The sequence below is a fragment of the Oncorhynchus gorbuscha genome, linkage group LG07, assembly GCF_021184085.1.
Source record: "Oncorhynchus gorbuscha isolate QuinsamMale2020 ecotype Even-year linkage group LG07, OgorEven_v1.0, whole genome shotgun sequence".
Lineage (NCBI taxonomy): Eukaryota > Metazoa > Chordata > Actinopteri > Salmoniformes > Salmonidae > Oncorhynchus > Oncorhynchus gorbuscha.
This window is the reverse complement of record NC_060179.1, coordinates 1,951,905-1,972,754: the sequence shown is the minus strand read 5'-3', so window position 1 is coordinate 1,972,754 and position 20,850 is coordinate 1,951,905. Positions and strand designations below refer to the sequence as shown.

Sequence of the window (20,850 nt, the reverse complement as noted above, 5' to 3'; positions counted from 1 at the left end):
GAGAGAGAGAGAGAGACAGAGAGAGACAGAGAGAGAGAGAGAGAGAGAGAGAGAGAGAGAGAGAGAGAGAGAGAGTAGTTGTGCTCAATGGCGCATGCAGTTCAGAAGTGGGTGTGTGCCTCGCACCGGTCACGTGGGCAACTGTCTCGTTCTGGTTCAGGCGTCTATAAATTCTCCTTCTTATATGAAGTTGTTCCTTTCCCAAGTAAGACGCCGAGTCCATCAGCAGAGTAGCTACGACTTGTAATAGAATCATGGCAGAAGGTACGTTGACATTTTGTAACAATCTTATCAGTGGACGATCTGGTTGAAGTTTCGAGCTGTGGCGAAACAAAGTAACTATTCATGATTGTTCGAACTGTCAGTCAATGTGTTACTAAGTATCCCAACTACAACAACTGGTATGTTTGCCTACCTGATTGGGGATGACGGGCACTTTGACAAACCTACAGCTTGGCTTGTTGTATCCTATCAAGGAAGTGTAATCGTTGACTCAAGAACAAGCAAGTGGCAATGCTGACATTTTTTTTTAAAATGGAGTCTCTTTTTCCAGCTACCATCAGCGCATGTTTTCTAATACAATCTTATCAATTCACGTTTTGCGGGTGTAATTGTGTGGTTCACGGAGTAATTGTCGGGTCGTTGCATTTTTGCTGTTGCCGCGTTCAAAATCACTGGGAACTCGAAAGAAAACAACTATCTGATTTTTGAAAGGTGATCCCACTCTGAAGCCCAAGTCGTGAACTCTGGCCTCTTACTAGTTCCCACTTTCCAACCTGAAGATCTTAGGTCATGAATATTTATCCGAGTTCCCTGTTGTGTTGACGGCACCATCAGTCTCGTCCTTAGTAGAACCATGTTCGCTCGTAGGCTGCGCACTGTTCCTAGTGGACACGTCGCTGTAGACTACTAGAAGTGTCATTTTATTAATTGAATTAGTGTTCCATGTTACTCAATGTCCTAACTTGGTGACTCTCTGAACTTTAAGTACCTCCAGTGTTTTGTGATATTATATTCCTAAAGGCACAGTGCCTCCCGCCAATGTGACAGTTATAAATGTATCTGGCAAAATGTCAATAGTGAAACCCGATGTCCAGTCTGTCCCCCATGATTTCCGAAAGTTGCAAGTCATCCCTTGGTCATCTGCCTTTCTAAGAGTGGTGGTGATTAAATCTTCATTTGTACTGAACACAAATACGAACGGAACAATGTCAAAGATTTTACCGAGTTTTACTGTTCAAATAAGGAAATCAGTCAATTGGGGCCTAAATGAATGAATTTCAATCTATGGATTTCACATGACTGCGATTACAGATGGGCATTGGTCACAAACCTTTTAATAAAAAATGAGTGGACGTGGATCAGAAACCAGTCAGTATGGTGTGACCACCATTTACATCACGCAGTATGACACATCTCCTTCTCATAGAGTTGATCAGGCTGTTGATTGTGTCCTGTGGAATGTTGTTCCACTCCTCTTCAATGGCTGTGTGGAGTTATTGGATATTGTCAGGAACCGGAACACGCTGTTGTACATGTCAATCCAGAGCATCCCAAACATCATTTACATTACATTTACATTTAAGTCATTTAGCAGACGCTCTTATCCAGAGCGACTTACAAATTGGTGCATTCACCTTATGACATTGAGTGAGACAGTCACTTTACAATAGTGCATCTAAATCTTAAGGGGGGGGGTTGAGAGGGATTACTTATCCTATCCTACATGCCAATACAATAGTCCCACCGCCACCATGGGACACTTGGTTCACAACATTTGACATCTTCAAACTGCTTGCTCACACTACGCCATACACGTGGTCTGTGATTTGAGGCCATTTGGACGTACTGACAAATTCTTTAAAAGGACATGGGGGGGGGGGCAGCTTATGTTAGAAATGAAAAATCAATTCTCTGGCAACTGCTCTGGTGGGCGTTCCTGTAGTCAGCATGCCAATTGCACACTCCCTCAACTTGAAAAATTTGCGGCAACTAGATTTGGAGTGACCTTTTATTGTCCCCAGCACAAGGTGCATCTGTGTATTGATCATGCCGTTTAATCAGCTTCTCGATATGCTACACCTGTCAGGTGAATGGATTATGTTGACAAATGATAAATGCTTACTAACAGGAATGTTCACAAATTTGTGCCCAAAAGTTTAGTGAAGCATGCATTTTATGGTGATTTTTATCAATTTCAGCTCATGGAAAATTGGACCAACACCAGGTGTTGCGTCTTCATATTTCTGTTCAGTTTCTGTGGGTTGAGGCCTAAAGGCCAGCAGGATGTCTTTATGTGAAACATTCATAGAAGCTGACTTTAGTGCCTATTGACCAATAATATCTTCTGGCCAGCGGCGTTTTAAGTTCCCCGACACTCCTTATGAACATTAAAATGAATCACCTTGTGTTTCCAAACCGACAGTATCTTTTCATATCAGCGAGAAATGGTTTTCTAAAAACAAAGTTGAATTACTAGGCACCTCTTCCAGGGTTGGGGTTCACAGCCACGTCTCCATGTTATATCGCTTGTTAGGATAACTAACAGAAGACTGAGAGCTGCATGTCCTAACGCCATGTCCTAACGCCTACCTGTGTGAATATACGGAAGACAGATGCCACGTCATTGACAAATACTGTTGGCTGCAACCGTTAAAACTGGTGACAACGCGCTATATTTAGTGGAATTATTTTCATGTGATTTGAAAGTAGGGTGTTTTTTTTTTCTTTTGAATTTTTAAAAAGAACGATACCGCAATTGAGAATTGATTCATCTTTTAGATGGTGTTTTCTGGCTGCCAGAGCCAATTTCCCTCTAAACATAAGGACCTTGGACTATATAAGGAATAACATTAGGCGCTAGTCCATTACTGAACTAGTCTTTCTATAGCTGACGACTTGTATAGGAGGGGACCATGTGCAGTGTCATGTTGCTTATCAAATGGCATTTTTTTTTCAAGTGTGAATTAAATGTGGCGAATGACAGTGACTCGGAGGAACAGGCGTCTGACTACTTTTAATGGCCACGTTTCATTTCCTTATTTATCAGATCTTTTCCTGGGAGCGAGGTACAGTTGATTACTTTTCTGTAGTCACTACCAACTGTAGTGACTACTGCACCCAGGGGATTGTTCAGGACCAACTGTAGTGACTACTGCACCCAGGGGATTGTTCAGGACCAACTGTAGTGACTACTGCACCCAGGGGATTGTTCAGGACCAACTGTAGTGACTACTGCACCCAGGGGATTGTTCAGGACCAACTGTAGTGACTACTGCACCCAGGGGATTGTTCAGGACCAACTGTAGTGACTACTGCACCCAGGGGATTGTTCAGGACCAACTGTAGTGACTACTGCACCCAGGGGATTGTTCAGGACCAACTGTAGGGACTACTGCACCCAGGGATTGTTCAGGACCAACTGTAGTGACTACTGCACCCAGGGGATTGTTCAGGACCAACTGTAGTGACTACTGCACCCAGGGGATTGTTCAGGACCAACTGTAGGGACTACTGCACCCAGGGGATTGTTCAGGACCAACTGTAGGGACTACTGCACCCAGGGGATTGTTCAGGACCAACTGTAGGGACTACTGCACCCAGGGGATTGTTCAGGACCAACTGTAGGGACTACTGCACCCAGGGGATTGTTCAGGACCAACTGTAGGGACTACTGCACCCAGGGATTGTTCAGGACCAACTGTAGGGACTACTGCACCCAGGGGATTGTTCAGGACCAACTGTAGGGACTACTGCACCCAGGGGATTGTTCAGGACCAACTGTAGGGACTACTGCACCCAGGGGATTGTTCAGGACCAACTGTAGGGACTACTGCACCCAGGGGATTGTTCAGGACCAACTGTAGGGACTACTGCACCCAGGGGATTGTTCAGGACCAACTGTAGGGACTACTGCACCCAGGGGATTGTTCAGGACCAACTGTAGGGACTACTGCACCCAGGGGATTGTTCAGGACCAACTGTAGGGACTACTGCACCCAGGGGATTGTTCAGGACCAACTGTAGGGACTACTGCACCCAGGGGATTGTTCAGGACCAACTGTAGGGACTACTGCACCCAGGGGATTGTTCAGGACCAACTGTAGGGACTACTGCACCCAGGGGATTGTTCAGGACCAACTGTAGGGACTACTGCACCCAGGGGATTGTTCAGGACCAACTGTAGGGACTACTGCACCCAGGGGATTGTTCAGGACCAACTGTAGGGACTACTGCACCCAGGGGATTGTTCAGGACCAACTGTAGGGACTACTGCACCCAGGGGATTGTTCAGGACCAACTGTAGGGACTACTGCACCCAGGGGATTGTTCAGGACCAACTGTAGGGACTACTGCACCCAGGGATTGTTCAGGACCAACTGTAGGGACTACTGCACCCAGGGGATTGTTCAGGACCAACTGTAGGGACTACTGCACCCAGGGGATTGTTCAGGACCAACTGTAGGGACTACTGCACCCAGGGGATTGTTCAGGACCAACTGTAGGGACTACTGCACCCAGGGGATTGTTCAGGACCAACTGTAGGGACTACTGCACCCAGGGGATTGTTCAGGACCAACTGTAGGGACTACTGCACCCAGGGGATTGTTCAGGACCAACTGTAGGGACTACTGCACCCAGGGGATTGTTCAGGACCAACTGTAGGGACTACTGCACCCAGGGATTGTTCAGGACCAACTGTAGGGACTACTGCACCCAGGGGATTGTTCAGGACCAACTGTAGGGACTACTGCACCCAGGGGATTGTTCAGGACCAACTGTAGGGACTACTGCACCCAGGGGATTGTTCAGGACCAACTGTAGGGACTACTGCACCCAGGGGATTGTTCAGGACCAACTGTAGGGACTACTGCACCCAGGGGATTGTTCAGGACCAACTGTAGGGACTACTGCACCCAGGGATTGTTCAGGACCAACTGTAGGGACTACTGCACCCAGGGGATTGTTCAGGACCAACTGTAGGGACTACTGCACCCAGGGGATTGTTCAGGACCAACTGTAGGGACTACTGCACCCAGGGATTGTTCAGGACCAACTGTAGGGACTACTGCACCCAGGGATTGTTCAGGACCAACTGTAGGGACTACTGCACCCAGGGGATTGTTCAGGACCAACTGTAGGGACTACTGCACCCAGGGGATTGTTCAGGACCAACTGTAGGGACTACTGCACCCAGGGGATTGTTCAGGACCAACTGTAGGGACTACTGCACCCAGGGATTGTTCAGGACCAACTGTAGGGACTACTGCACCCAGGGGATTGTTCAGGACCAACTGTAGGGACTACTGCACCCAGGGGATTGTTCAGGACCAACTGTAGGGACCAACTGTTCAGGGACTAACTGCTACTGCACCCAGGGGATTGTTCAGGACCAACTGTAGGGACTACTGCACCCAGGGGATTGTTCAGGACCAACTGTAGGGACTACTGCACCCAGGGATTGTTCAGGACCAACTGTAGGGACTACTGCACCCAGGGGATTGTTCAGGACCAACTGTAGGGACTACTGCACCCAGGGGATTGTTCAGGACCAACTGTAGGGACTACTGCACCCAGGGGATTGTTCAGGACCAACTGTAGTAGGTTCAGACTGTACTGCAGCCAGGGGATTGTTCAGGACCAACTGTAGGGACTACTGCACCCAGGGGATTGTTCAGGACCAACTGTAGGGACTACTGCACCCAGGGGATTGTTCAGGACCAACTGTAGGGACTACTGCACCCAGGGGATTGTTCAGGACCAACTGTAGGGACTACTGCACCCAGGGGATTGTTCAGGACCAACTGTAGGGACTACTGCACCCAGGGGATTGTTCAGGACCAACTGTAGGGACTACTGCACCCAGGGGATTGTTCAGGACCAACTGTAGGGACTACTGCACCCAGGGGATTGTTCAGGACCAACTGTAGGGACTACTGCACCCAGGGGATTGTTCAGGACCAACTGTAGGGACTACTGCACCCAGGGGATTGTTCAGGACCAACTGTAGGGACTACTGCACCCAGGGGATTGTTCAGGACCAACTGTAGGGACTACTGCACCCAGGGGATTGTTCAGGACCAACTGTAGGGACTACTGCACCCAGGGGATTGTTCAGGACCAACTGTAGGGACTACTGCACCCAGGGGATTGTTCAGGACCAACTGTAGGGACTACTGCACCCAGGGATTGTTCAGGACCAACTGTAGGGACTACTGCACCCAGGGGATTGTTCAGGACCAACTGTAGGGACTACTGCACCCAGGGGATTGTTCAGGACCAACTGTAGGGACTACTGCACCCAGGGGATTGTTCAGGACCAACTGTAGGGACTACTGCACCCAGGGGATTGTTCAGGACCAACTGTAGGGACTACTGCACCCAGGGGATTGTTCAGGACCAACTGTAGGGACTACTGCACCCAGGGGATTGTTCAGGACCAACTGTAGGGACTACTGCACCCAGGGGATTGTTCAGGACCAACTGTAGGGACTACTGCACCCAGGGGATTGTTCAGGACCAACTGTAGGGACTACTGCACCCAGGGGATTGTTCAGGACCAACTGTAGGGACTACTGCACCCAGGGGATTGTTCAGGACCAACTGTAGGGACTACTGCACCCAGGGGATTGTTCAGGACCAACTGTAGGGACTACTGCACCCAGGGGATTGTTCAGGACCAACTGTAGGGACTACTGCACCCAGGGGATTGTTCAGGACCAACTGTAGGGACTACTGCACCCAGGGGATTGTTCAGGACCAACTGTAGGGACTACTGCACCCAGGGGATTGTTCAGGACCAACTGTAGGGACTACTGCACCCAGGGGATTGTTCAGGACCAACTGTAGGGACTACTGCACCCAGGGGATTGTTCAGGACCAACTGTAGGGACTACTGCACCCAGGGGATTGTTCAGGACCAACTGTAGGGACTACTGCACCCAGGGGATTGTTCAGGACTACACCCAGGGGATTGTTGTGTAGGGACTACTGCACCCAGGGGATTGTTCAGGACCAACTGTAGGGACTACTGCACCCAGGGGATTGTTCAGGACCAACTGTAGGGACTACTGCACCCAGGGGATTGTTCAGGACCAACTGTAGGGACTACTGCACCCAGGGGATTGTTCAGGACCAACTGTAGGGACTACTGCACCCAGGGGATTGTTCAGGACCAACTGTAGGGACTACTGCACCCAGGGGATTGTTCAGGACCAACTGTAGGGACTACTGCACCCAGGGGATTGTTCAGGACCAACTGTAGGGACTACTGCACCCAGGGGATTGTTCAGGACCAACTGTAGGGACTACTGCACCCAGGGGATTGTTCAGGACCAACTGTAGGGACTACTGCACCCAGGGGATTGTTCAGGACCAACTGTAGGGACTACTGCACTGCAGGGGATTGTTCAGGACCAACTGTAGGGACTACTGCACCCAGGGGATTGTTCAGGACCAACTGTAGGGACTACTGCACCCAGGGGATTGTTCAGGACCAAACTGTAGGGACTACTGCACCCAGGGATTGTTCAGGACCAACTGTAGGGACTACTGCACCCAGGGGATTGTTCAGGACCAACTGTAGGGACTACTGCACCCAGGGATTGTTCAGGACCAACTGTAGGGACTACTGCACCCAGGGGATTGTTCAGGACCAACTGTAGGGACTACTGCACCCAGGGGATTGTTCAGGACCAAACTGTAGGGACTACTGCACCCAGGGATTGTTCAGGACCAACTGTAGGGACTACTGCACCCAGGGGATTGTTCAGGACCAACTGTAGGGACTACTGCACCCAGGGGATTGTTCAGGACCAACTGTAGGGACTACTGCACCCAGGGGATTGTTCAGGACCAACTGTAGGGACTACTGCACCCAGGGGATTGTTCAGGACCAACTGTAGGGACTACTGCACCCAGGGGATTGTTCAGGACCAACTGTAGGGACTACTGCACCCAGGGGATTGTTCAGGACCAACTGTAGGGACTACTGCACCCAGGGGATTGTTCAGGACCAACTGTAGGGACTACTGCACCCAGGGGATTGTTCAGGACCAACTGTAGGGACTACTGCACCCAGGGGATTGTTCAGGACCAACTCAGGACCAACTGTAGGGACTACTGCACCCAGGGGATTGTTCAGGACCAACTGTAGGGACTACTGCACCCAGGGGATTGTTCAGGACCAACTGTAGGGACTACTGCACCCAGGGGATTGTTCAGGACCAACTGTAGGGACTACTGCACCCAGGGGATTGTTCAGGACCAACTGTAGGGACTACTGCACCCAGGGATTGTTCAGGACCAACTGTAGGGACTACTGCACCCAGGGGTTCATTGTTCAGGGACCAACTGTAGGGACTACTGCACCCAGGGGATTGTTCAGGACCAACTGTAGGGACTACTGCACCCAGGGGATTGTTCAGGACCAACTGTAGGGACTACTGCACCCAGGGGATTGTTCAGGACCAACTGTAGGGACTACTGCACCCAGGGGATTGTTCAGGACCAACTGTAGGGACTACTGCACCCAGGGGATTGTTCAGGACCAACTGTAGGGACTACTGCACCCAGGGATTGTTCAGGACCAACTGTAGGGACTACTGCACCCAGGGGATTGTTCAGGACCAACTGTAGGGACTACTGCACCCAGGGGATTGTTCAGGACCAACTGTAGGGACTACTGCACCCAGGGGATTGTTCAGGACCAACTGTAGGGACTACTGCACCCAGGGGATTGTTCAGGACCAACTGTAGGGACTACTGCACCCAGGGGATTGTTCAGGACCAACTGTAGGGACTGTTGTTCAGGACCAACTGTAGGGACTACTGCACCCAGGGGATTGTTCAGGACCAATTGTAGGGACTACTGCACCCAGGGGATTGTTCAGGACCAACTGTAGGGACTACTGCACCCAGGGGATTGTCAAGGCTGCTGATATTAACTTCCAGGGTTTAGATTTTGTCCTTTGCAATCTTACAATCAGTCCATTGTTGATACTTTAGTTTATGGGCAATTTATAGACTTTCCTATTTGGCACAGTTGCCGTGGAACCCTTGGCCTTTCTGTGTGACTGTGCTGACATTGGTAAAACAACCACAGACCGTCCCTCACTGAAGTAATGTTCACGGTCTTCATACATACGAACACTAAGGCCTTTGTTTTGACACACCAGTTATGAGATGGACCCTTGAGTCAGGCTTTACAAAGTTGTGGGGGGGGTGTGTTTGAGTAGGGCAGGTTTAGACAACGCGGGTCCTGGAGTGCCTCAGGCACCTAATGGTTTTGATTTAATCAACCTGGAGGACCAAGTGTGTTTTTAGTCAGTCACTGAACTCATCAATTAGCTCAGTTGGTCAGGTGTGGAACTAGGCACCACACCTGTACCCACGGCACTCCAGGAACATGGTTTTCTACCCATGGAGTTGTTTATAGCAATGAAGTTGTTTAACTCTGAATTCACACTGTTTTTAACTGAACAAAATGTTATTTCCAGGTTTTTATTGATAAGTTATGTCCCCACCCAGACCAGGCTTTTGTGACTTTGGCGACCAATGACAACTATGCCAGGGGAGCCATGGTCCTGGGCAAGTCCCTGAGGAACCACAAGACAACCAGGAAGCTGGTGGTGATGATCGGACCCCACGTCTCTGACCCCTGCAAGTAAGAACCCTTTTCCACTTCCCAGGGACGACTGTTTATTATGTCCTAGAGTGACGCTGGAGCATCAACTGGTTAGTGTAACCTATGACCTTTCTAACATTGGGAGTCTAGGATCAGATCTTTGACCTTGTTGGTGATGATGATCTGGGGCTTGATCAAACATGATCTTCATCTCCCACATGCAGGATTGTTGGCATGATCTCTCGAAGCCCTCTCGCCAACATCTTCTAATCCAGGGGTTTCCCCCAAACTGTCCTGTGCCGCCTTCTCTCTCTCCTTCCCGCCCTCCTCCTCCTCTCGCTCCTTCTCTCTCTCCTTCCCGCACTCCTCTCGCTCCTCGCTCCTCCTCTCGCTCCTCGCTCCTTCCCGCCCTCCTCCTCCTCTCGCTCCTCGCTCCTTCCCGCCCTCCTCCTCCTCTCGCTCCTCGCTCCTTCCCGCCCTCCTCCTCCTCTCGCTCCTCGCTCCTTCCCGCCCTCCTCCTCCTCTCGCTCCTCGCTCCTTCCCGCCCTCCTCCTCCTCTCGCTCCTCGCTCCTTCCCGCCCTCCTCCTCCTCCTCCGCTCCTCGCTCCTTCCCGCCCTCTCCCCCTCCGCTCCTCGCTCCTTCCCGCCCTCCTCCTCCCCTCGCTCCTTCCCGCCCTCCTCCTCCCCTCCTCCTTCCCGCCCCCCGCCCCTCCTCCCCTCGCTCCTTCCCGCCCTCCTCCTCCCCTCGCTCCTTCCCGCCCTCCTCCTCCCCTCGCTCCTTCCCGCCCTCCTCCTCCCCTCGCTCCCTTCCCGCCCTCCTCCTCCCCTCGCTCCTTCCCGCCCCTCCACCTCCCCTCGCTCCTTCCCGCCCTCCTCCTCCTCTCGCTCCTTCCCGCCCTCCTCCTCCTCTCGCTCCTTCCCGCCCTCCTCCCCCTCTCGCTCCTTCCCGCCCTCCTCCTCCTCTCGCTCCTTCCCGCCCTCCTCCCCCTCCTCGCTCCTTCCCGCCCTCCTCCTCCTCTTGCTCCTTCCCGCCCTCCTCCCCCTCTCGCTCCTTCCCGCCCTCCTCTTACCACCAGAGGAGTGCTTCAGAAGATCTTTGACGAGGTACTGTTGGTGGATGTGTTGGACAGCGGAGACTCAGCTAACCTGGCCCTGATGAAGAGACCTGACCTGGGAGTCACCTTCACCAAGCTACACTGCTGGACCCTTACACACTACTCCAAATGTGTCTTCATGGATGCAGACACACTGGTGAGATACACACGATACTCTGACCTTCAAGAACCCACACACACTGGTATGAGGGGGGGTTCACCTGTCTGTCCTCCAGGTAGCTACAGTAGAGTTCACCTGTCTGTCCTCCAGGTAGCTACAGTAGAGTTCACCTGTCTGTCCTCCAGGTAGCTACAGTAGAGTTCACCTGTCTGTCCTCCAGGTAGCTACAGTAGAGTTCACCTGTCTGTCCTCCAGGTAGCTACAGTAGAGTTCACCTGTATGTGTTTGTTGCAGGTGGTACAGAACATAGATGAGTTGTTTGACAGAGAGGAGCTGTCTGCGGCCCCGGACCCCGGCTGGCCAGACTGTTTCAACTCCGGCGTGTTCGTGTTCCGACCCTCCAATGAGACTTACAGCAAATTGCTCCAGTACTGTGCAGAACATGGCAGCTTCGATGGTACGTGTCAGAGCTTTTAGTGATTTCCTTTCATTTGAGAATGTTACGTCTGTGATCAAAGGGGATTTTCTTCACCCTCATACTGGAAACAAAATGGATGTCAGGGGTAGAATTTCCTGGAAAACCAAATTGGTGGTCTATTTACTGAAGTGGCCATGCGGCACGTGTACTCTGGCCAACCGCTGGTACATGGTTTATTGTTATTGGTCAAACGGCAGCCAACCATTGATCACCATGTCACCAAAATAAGACCCTTGATATTTATTGGAAAGGAGCATCAAGCTCATCGTGACCTTTCACCCTGTGAAGTTCATCTAAACGTATTTGTTTTCATGGTCTGCTGGTAGGTCATGCAGCATATTGTAGTAGTGTTTTCATGGTCTGCTGGTAGGTCATGCAGCATATTGTAGTAGTGTTTTCATGGTCTGCTGGTAGGTCATGCAGCATATTGTAGTAGTGTTTTCATGGTCTGCTGGTAGGTCATGCAGCATATTGTAGTAGTGTTTTCATGGTCTGCTGGTAGGTCATGCAGCATATTGTAGTAGTGTTTTCATGGTCTGCTGGTAGGTCATGCAGCATATTGTAGTAGTGTTTTCATGGTCTGCTGGTAGGTCATGCAGCATATTGTAGTAGTGTTTTCATGGTCTGCTGGTAGGTCATGCAGCATATTGTAGTAGTGTTTTCATGGTCTGCTGGTAGGTCATGCAGCATATTGTAGTAGTGTTTCCATGGTCTGCTGGTAGGTCATGCAGCATATTGTAGTAGTGTTTTCATGGTCTGCTGGTAGGTCATGCAGCATATTGTAGTAGTGTTTTCATGGTCTGCTGGTAGGTCATGCAGCATATTGTAGTAGTGTTTTCATGGTCTGCTGGTAGGTCATGCAGCATATTGTAGTAGTGTTTCCATGGTCTGCTGGTAGGTCATGCAGCATATTGTAGTAGTGTTTCCATGGTCTGCTGGTAGGTCATGCAGCATATTGTAGTAGTGTTTCCATGGTCTGCTGGTAGGTCATGCAGCATATTGTAGTAGTGTTTTCATGGTCTGCTGGTAGGTCATGCAGCATATTGTAGTAGTGTTTTCATGGTCTGCTGGTAGGTCATGCAGCATATTGTAGTAGTGTTTCCATGGTCTGCTGGTAGTAGGTCATGCAGCATATTGTAGTAGTGTTTTCATGGTCTGCTGGTAGGTCATGCAGCATATTGTAGTAGTGTTTCCATGGTCTGCTGGTAGTGCTGCATGTCGAGGCAAGATGTGCATTCCATATCTGTGGTAGTGTTTTCATCTGGTCTGCTGGTAGGTCATGCAGCAGTCTGCTGTACTGTAGTGTTTAGCAGTCTGGTCTGCTGGTAGGTCTGCTGTACTGTAGCCTAGCAGTCTGCTGTACTGTAGGCTGGCCTTCTGCTGTATGGTCTGCTGGTAGGTCTGTAGGCTGGCCTCTAGCAGTCTGCTGTACTGTAGGCTGGCCTCTAGCAGTCTGCTGTCTGCTGGCCTAGCAGTCATGCTGGCCTCTAGCAGTCTGCTGTACTGTAGGCTGGCCTTTTCTGCTGTACTGGTCTGCTGGTAGGTCATCTGCTGTACAGCAGTCTGCTGTACTGTAGGCTGGCCTCTAGCAGTCTGCTGTACTGTTTTCAGTCTGCTGTCTGCTGGCCTCTAGGTCATGCAGCATATGCTGTAGTAGTGTTTCTGCTGTCCTGTATGGTCTGCTGGTCTGCTGTCCTGTAGGCTGGCCTCTAGCAGTCTTGTCCTGTAGTGGCCTCTAGTCTGCTGTTTCTGGCCTCTAGCAGTCTGGTCTGCTGGCCTAGGTCATGGCCTCTAGCAGTCTTGTAGTAGCAGTCTGCTGTCCTGTAGGCTGGCCTCTAGCAGTCTGCTGTCCTGTAGGCTGGCCTCTAGCAGTCTGCAGGCTATGTCCTGTAGGCTGGCCTCTGGCAGTCTGCTGTCCTGTAGGCTGGCCTCTAGCAGTCTGCTGTCCTGTAGGCTGGCCTCTAGCAGTATGCTGTCCTGTAGTGGCCTCTAGCAGTCTGCTGTCCTGTAGGCTGGCCTCTAGCAGTCTGCTGTCCTGTAGGCTGGCCTCTAGTCTGCTGTCCTGTAGGCTGGCCTCTAGCAGTCTGCTGTCCTGTAGGCTGGCCTCTAGCAGTCTGCTGTCCTGTAGGCTGCAGCAGTCTGCTGTCCTGTAGGCTGGCCTTTCTGCTGTCCTGTAGGCTGGCCTCTAGCAGTCTGCTGTCCTGTAGGTGGCCTCTAGCAGTCTGCTGTCCTGTAGGCTGGCCTCTAGCAGGTCCTGCTGGCTGTCCTGTAGGCTGGCCTCTAGCAGTCTGCTGTCCTGTAGGCTGGCCTCTAGCAGTCTGCTGTCCTGTAGGCTGGCCTCTAGCAGTCTGCTGTCCTGTAGGCTGGCCTCTAGCAGTCTGCTGTCCTGTAGGCTGGCCTCTTCAGTCTGCTGTCCTGTAGGCTGGTCTGCTGTCCTGTAGGTGGCCTCTAGCAGTGCTGTCCTGTAGGCTGGCCTCTAGCAGTCTGCTGTCCTGTAGGCTGGCCTTTCTGCTGTCCTGTAGGCTGGTCTGCTGGTGTAGCTGCTGTCTAGCAGTCTGCTGTCCTGTATGGCCTCTAGCAGTCTGCTGTCCTGTAGGCTGTAGTGTTTGTCCTGTATGGCCTCTAGCAGTCTGCTGTCCTGTAGGGCCTCTAGCAGTCTGCTGTCCTGTAGGCTGGCCTCTAGCAGTCTGCTGTCCTGTAGGCTGGCCTCTAGCAGTCTGCTGTCCTGCTGGCCTAGCAGTCTGCTGTCCTGCTGGCCTCTTGCAGTCTGCTGTCCTGTAGGCTGGCCTCTAGCAGTCTGCTGTCCTGTAGGCTGGCCTCTAGCAGTCTGCTGTCCTGTAGGCTGGCCTCTAGCAGTCTGCTGTCCTGTAGGCTGGCCTCTAGCAGTCTGCTGTCCTGTAGGCTGGCCTCTAGCAGTCTGCTGTCCTGTAGGCTGGCCTCTAGCAGTCTGCTGTCCTGTAGGCTGGCCTCTATCTGCTGTCCTGTAGGCTGGCCTCTAGCAGTCTGCTGTCCTGTGGGCTGGCTGCAGTCTGCTGTCCTGTAGGCTGGCCTCTAGCAGTCTGCTGTCCTGTTTTCTGGCCTCTAGCAGTCTGCTGGCCTGTAGGCTCCTCTAGCAGTGCTGGCCTGTAGGCTGGCCTCTAGCAGTCTGCTGGCCTGTAGGCTGGCCTCTAGCAGTCTGCTGGCCTGTAGGCTGGCCTCTAGCAGTCTGCTGGCCTGTAGGCTGGCCTCTAGCAGTCTGCTGGCCTGTAGGCTGGCCTCTAGCAGTCTGCTGGCCTGTCCATGGTCTGCTGGCCTAGGCTGGCCTCTAGCAGTCTGCTGGCCTGTAGGCTGGCCTCTAGTCTGCTGGCCTGTAGGCTGGCCTCTAGCAGTCTGCTGGCCTGTAGGCTGGCCTCTAGCAGTCTGCTGGCCTGCTTTCTGCCCTGTAGGCTGGCCTCTAGCAGTCTGTGGCCTGTAGGCTGGCCTCTAGCAGTCTGCTGGCCTGTAGGCTGGCCTCTAGCAGTCTGCTGGCCTGTAGGCTGGCCTCTAGCAGTCTGCTGGCCTGTAGGCTGGCCTCTAGCAGTCTGCTGTGTAGGCTGTAGGCTGGCCTCTAGCAGTCTGCTGGCCTGTAGGCTGGCCTCTAGCAGTCTGCTGGCCTGTAGGCTGGCCTCTAGCAGTCTGCTGGCCTGTAGGCTGGCCTCTAGCAGTCTGCTGGCCTGTAGGCTGGCCTCTAGCAGTCTGCTGGCCTGTAGGCTGGCCTCTAGCAGTCTGCTGGCCTGTAGGCTGGCCTCTAGCAGTCTGCTGGCCTGTAGGCTGGCCTCTAGCAGTCTGCTGGCCTGTAGGCTGGCCTCTAGCAGTCTGCTGGCCTGTAGGCTGGCCTCTAGCAGTCTGCTGGCCTGTAGGCTGGCCTCTAGCAGTCTGCTGGCCTGTAGGCTGGCTGTAGGCTGGCCTCTAGCAGTCTGCTGTGGCCTGTAGGCTGGCCTCTAGCAGTCTGCTGGCCTGTAGGCTGGCCTCTAGCAGTCTGCTGGCCTGTAGGTCTGGCCTCTAGCAGTCTGCTGTAGTCTGCTGGCCTAGGCTGGATGCTAGCAGTCTGCTGTCCTGTAGGTTGGATGCTAGCAGTCTGCTGTCTTGTAGGTTGGATGCTAGCAGTCTGCTGTCTTGTAGGTTGGATGCTAGCAGTCTGCTGTCCTGTAGGTTGGATGCTAGCAGTCTGCTGTCCATTTGTAGTGTTTGTGGTTTAACCATTTTTAAATAGCTCAATCTACATATGTCAAACGGGTCTTTGTCAACACGGGGTCCTGTCACGATACCGCCTCTCTAACCCTGAGTTATTCTGAGGTGTTTTACGGGGTACAGGAGGGGGGGGGTTGACTTTTCCTCTAAGTAAGGTCTTTATCAAGCTTAAAGTCTGAACACAGGGTCCTGTCATGACACTGCCTCTAACTCTGGGAGTTATTCTGAGGGGCTCTACAGGGTGGGGTTGAATTTGAGATGGGCACTGGCTGACATTAACCCTGTACATCCCGTGAGACCCCTGGTGAATAGTGACCTCTGTCTTGGCTACAGCCCCAGGCTGAAATGCTACCCTGTTCCTCACAGGCCACTACTTATGTCCAGGCCCATTTTAAGACTCGGCCTTACTACTACTGGAAATGGCTGCTATGCACGTAGGTCAGTAGTCTGCTCACTGTCCGTCGGCTTGCCTAAACATCACTGTTACCATGGAGATCAGTCTTAAAGAAGTCTCTGTAAACAACTTTAAACAGTCTCTACAGGGCAGAATGTCGAGTACAATTTATATTGACACGTTACTGGTTACTGGTTACTGGTTGCTGTTCTGATGGATGGGATCCACAGGAAAGCGGTGACCTGTGGGGCAGGTAGGCTGTTGATTGAAAATCCAATCTGACTCATTGCAAGTGATGCACTCTGACTCCCGAGTGGCGCAGCGGTCTAAGGCACTGCATCTCAGTGCAAGAGGCATCATTACAGACCCTGGTTCGATTCCAGGCTGTATCACAACCGGCTGTTATTGGGAGTCCCATAGGGCCCCGTATAATTACGGTTTCGCAATCAGCTGGAAGTAGGGCCCCGTATAATTGCAGGTTTCCTTGCAATCAGCAATCAGCTGGAAGTTGTTTGCCATAACGTGTTTGGGTAGGCTCGGCCATAACGCGGAAGTGTTTGGGTAGGTGTTTGGGTAGGCTCGGCCATAACGCCATAACGAAGTGTTTGGGTAGGCTCGGCCATAACGCGGAAGTGTTTGGGTAGGCTCGGCCATAACGCGGAAGTGTTTGGGTTTAACGGAAGTGTTTGGGTAGGCTCGGCCATAACGCGGAAGTGTTTGGGTAGGCTCGGCCATAACGCGGAAGTGTTTGGGTAGGCTCGGCCATAACGCGGAAGTGTTTGGGTAGGCTCGGCCATAACGGCTGTTTGGGTAGGCTCGGCCATAACGCGGAAGTGTTTGGGTAGGCTCGGCCGCGAAGTGTTTGGGTAGGCTCGGCCATAACGCTGAAGTGTTTGGGTAGGCTCGGCCATAACGCGGAAGTGTTTGGGTAGGCTCGGCCATAACGCGGAAGTGTTTGGGTAGGCTCGGCCATAACGCGGAAGTGTTTGGGTAGGCTGTTTGGGTAGGCATAACGCGGAAGTGTTTGGGTAGGCTCGGCCATAACGCGAAGTGTTTGGGTAGGCTCGGCCATAACGCGGAAGTGTTTGGGTACTGCTACTACTCACTCCCATAACTAAGTGTTTGGGTACTCTAACGCGGAAGTGTTTGGGTAGGCTCGGCCATAACCCTGTATCCCATAACGCACATTGACTCAGTACCGATGTTTGGGTACATCCCCATGTGTTTGGGTATATAGTCTTGTTGTTATGTCATTTTCTTGTCACAACTTTTTAAAATTTTAGTTCCTTTAGTAAATATTTCTGGAACTACATTGTTGGTTAGGGGCTTGTGCTAAACATTTCACTGTTTATTATCTATGCATACTTCCACTAATTACCTCATTTCACTGTAGGACTCTACTACATCCTGTATATAGTCTTGTTGTTATGTCATTTTCTTGTCACAACTTTTTAAAATTTTAGTTCCTTTAGTAAATATTTCTGGAACTACATTGTTGGTTAGGTTGTAAGTAAACATTTCACTGTAGGTCTACTGCACCTGTTGTATTCAGCATTTCACTGTGAGGTCTACTACACCTGTTGTATTCAGCGTTTCACTGTGAGGTCTACTACACCTGTTGTAGTCAGCGTTTCATGGTAAGGTCTACTGCACCTGTTGTATTCAGCGTTTCATGGTAAGGTCTACTACACCTGTTGTAGTCAGCGCGTGTGACAAATGCCATTTTGATTTCTACCTGAAGTAAAATTCAACGTGGGTCTTCAGGCAACCTGTTGGCAGGCCATTTATATAAATGGAGCCGGGCATCCTAGAAGTATCTCGTTCTCTCTCTCTAATGGCACTTCAGAGCATTCAGAGAACATCATGGTGAATTTAGCAGGTGTAGAGTGAGAACAACGTGCTCTTTCATGGCAGACTTGTTTTTATAGCTTTTTCTAAGCTTTGAGACCCAGTTTGGGAAGTCACTTCGTTGGAATGAAACTATTTGAGGGAGGGCAGGCTTGAAAAGTAGTTCTGGTTTGTACTGATTAGTCATCAGGGGACACGTAGTAATTGAAGAGTGTATTTTACCAAGCCTGTTGGTACTAACGTGTCCTCATCCGTAATAGGAAAACTGAAACTGGATATTTTAACACGTTTGAATATGCTACAGTTTTAACTTTGGAAAGATAGACTTTTGGGCCTATTGCAAACACACTGCTTTGTGTATGTTCTCTGCAATAACACATTAATAATCCCTTTTAAACAGGAACATATTGCAGTTCGTCTGGCTAGCTCAATAAAGCTAGCAGCAGTCCACCCTCATCAAAACAGTGAATCCGTGAAGCAGCTCTGTCTAATATGGCTCAAATATTCCATCTATGGTTCGGGACACCAATTAGTTTGCTTAATAGTGCCACGTGCTTTCAAGAGCAGACTCGTTCTGGCGGACTGAAGTGACTGTTGGCAGGAATCTAGTGTCTCTGTCTGGGCTGGTATCACACAGGAGAATCTAGTGTCTCTGTCTGGGCTGGTATCACACAGGAGAATCTAGTGTCTCTCTGTCTGGGCTGGTATCACACAGGAGAATCTAGTGTCTCTCTGTCTGGGCTGGTATCACACAGGAGAATCTAGTGTCTCTCTGCTGCTGGGCTGATATCACACAGGAGAATCTAGTGTCTCTCTGCCTGGGCTGGTATCACACAGGAGAATCTAGAATCTAGTGTCTCTCTGCCTGGGCTGGTATCACACAGGAGAATCTAGTGTCTCTCTGCCTGGGCTGGTATCACACAGGAGAATCTAGTGTCTCTCTGCCTGGGCTGGTATCACACAGGAGAATCTAGTGTCTCTCTGTCTGGGCTGGTATCACACAGGAGAATCTAGTGTCTCTGTCTGGGCTGGTATCACACAGGAGAATCTAGTGTCTCTGTCTGGGCTGGTATCACACAGGAGAATGTCTCCCAAGAATGCCGTCTCTCCCTACAGCCCAGTATAGACTACAGCCCAGTATAGACTACAGCCCAGTATAGACTACAGCCCAGTATAGACTACAGCCCAGTATAGACTACAGCCCACAGTTCCATTAAAACGTGCTTAATCATGTGGACAAGTGTCCTGCCTCTGTGTTCAGGAGGAAATGTGGGTCATGTTATCAGTAACTGTATAAAGATACTGTGAAACCGGGGTAAATAAAAGGTATTTTTCTCAGCAGTTACTACCTTTTTGGTAGGGCTATAGACTACAGCCCACTATAGACTACAGCCCACTATAGACTACAGCCCACTATAGACTACAGCCCACTATAGACTACAGCCCACTATAGACTACAGCCCACTATAGACTACAGCCCACTATAGACTACAGCCCACTATAGACTACAGCCCACTATAGACTACAGCCCACTATAGACTACAGCCCACTAGCTGTGTGGGAGGAGCCTGTTGCATCATTATCTAATATCAGGCTCTCTTGTTATTTGAAGCTGTGTGTGTCACTCTTGCTCCTCAGACTGTTTTCTAAACCCCCTGGATTCCCAGTGCTGTTGAATGCCACATTAATGGCCTAGCGATATGCTAGCAGGTTGTGGGGTATGCTAATTGGGCTAAAGCTGCAGTATTTTTAGCCAGCAAAGGTCTTTTCATGTTGCGCTGTAGCCGTGACTTGCAGTTCCTCTGACCTTTTTTAGTGCTCCAGTCCTCCTCTGGAGAACTATCATGCCTCATTTTTATAATAATAATAATAATATATGCCATTTAGCAGACGCTTTTATCCAAAGCGAGTCATGTGTGCATACATTCTAGGACTGGTCCCGGGATCGAACCCACTACCCTTACAAGCGCCATGCTCTACCAACTGAGCTACACAGGACCACTGACTATAGCGTTGGCTAACCAACAGAACCAACTATTGGACAATGGCAGATCTGAGTGATGAAATGGTTCAGGAGAGATTAGACTCTTCCAGTCCTGGGCGCCTCTTCAATTTCCTCTTTCGACTGCATGCGGCCCAGGTCAGATCTTGGACTTCCCTGAGGCATCCGTAGACGTGTGGTTGGTTCAGGTATACTGGGGAAGTGCTACATTCCTGCTGAGCCTTGTTCATCCCCTCTAAATGAAAAGGGCCCATGTTAACTCTATGGAGACGCTCTGCTCGAGGACTGTCTCACGGGGAGTATCTAGGGCTGGGGGATGGGTGGGTTGGGTGGGGGGGGGCGGCGCTGTACTGTCCAACACAAAGGTCCTCTTGTTCCCGTTCTGTACCATGTGCAATAAATGGACTAACCACATGTTACAGGTCCATCTCCTCCACCTAGTGCCCAATGAATACATTCACTTGTGTCGTGGTTCGACTGGTGGACTGTGACACTTCAAGTGTATATTTTTCCACTGCGTTTGTGTATGGAGCCTCTTCTGAGAAAAGCTCAGCTGTTGGTTTGCCATTTTTAAAGGACTTTCTCATGTTGTGATGTGACTTCTGTAGCTCAGTTGGTAGAGCATGGCGCTTGTAACGCCAGGGTAGTGGGTTCAATTCCCGGGACCACCCATACGTAGAATGTATGCACACATGACTGTAAGTCGCTTTGGATAAAAGCGTCTGCTAAATGGCATATATTATATTACTTGGTGGACAGCAGGGCTTAGTCAAATCAAATTGTGTTCGTCACATAGACGTGTTTAGCAGATGTTATTGTGGGTGTAGCGAAATGCTTGTTTCTAGCACCAACAGTGCAGTGATGTCTAACAATTCACACAATATAAAGGAATGAAATTAAGAATATAAAAATACTTGGATGAGCAATGTCAGAGCAGCATTAGAAATAGTATAGAATATATCCATATGAGATGAGTGATGCATAGACTAAGATACAGTAGAATAGTATAGAATACAGTATATCCATATGAGATGAGTGATGCCTAGACTAAGATACAGTAGAATAGTATAGAATACAGT

The 20,850-nt window shown here is 50.7% G+C and overlaps 1 protein-coding gene across 2 annotated transcripts in view; it reads left to right on the top strand.

The window, feature by feature from the left end:
- Window positions 1–13: 13 nt before the first annotated feature.
- Window positions 14–20,850, top strand: part of LOC124039439 (glycogenin-1-like) — a 32,808-nt gene continuing 11,971 nt past the window's right edge. Inside the window, exons 1-4 of one of the 2 annotated variants that reach the window (XM_046355404.1) lie at window positions 14–264; window positions 9,529–9,664; window positions 10,702–10,876; window positions 11,135–11,297. In XM_046355404.1, coding sequence (XP_046211360.1) covers window positions 255–264; window positions 9,529–9,664; window positions 10,702–10,876; window positions 11,135–11,297 — 484 coding nt within the window. In that variant the 5' untranslated portion in view covers window positions 14–254. The remainder of the gene's footprint in view (window positions 265–9,528; window positions 9,665–10,701; window positions 10,877–11,134; window positions 11,298–20,850) is intronic. The other variant, XM_046355405.1, reaches the window with a different exon arrangement.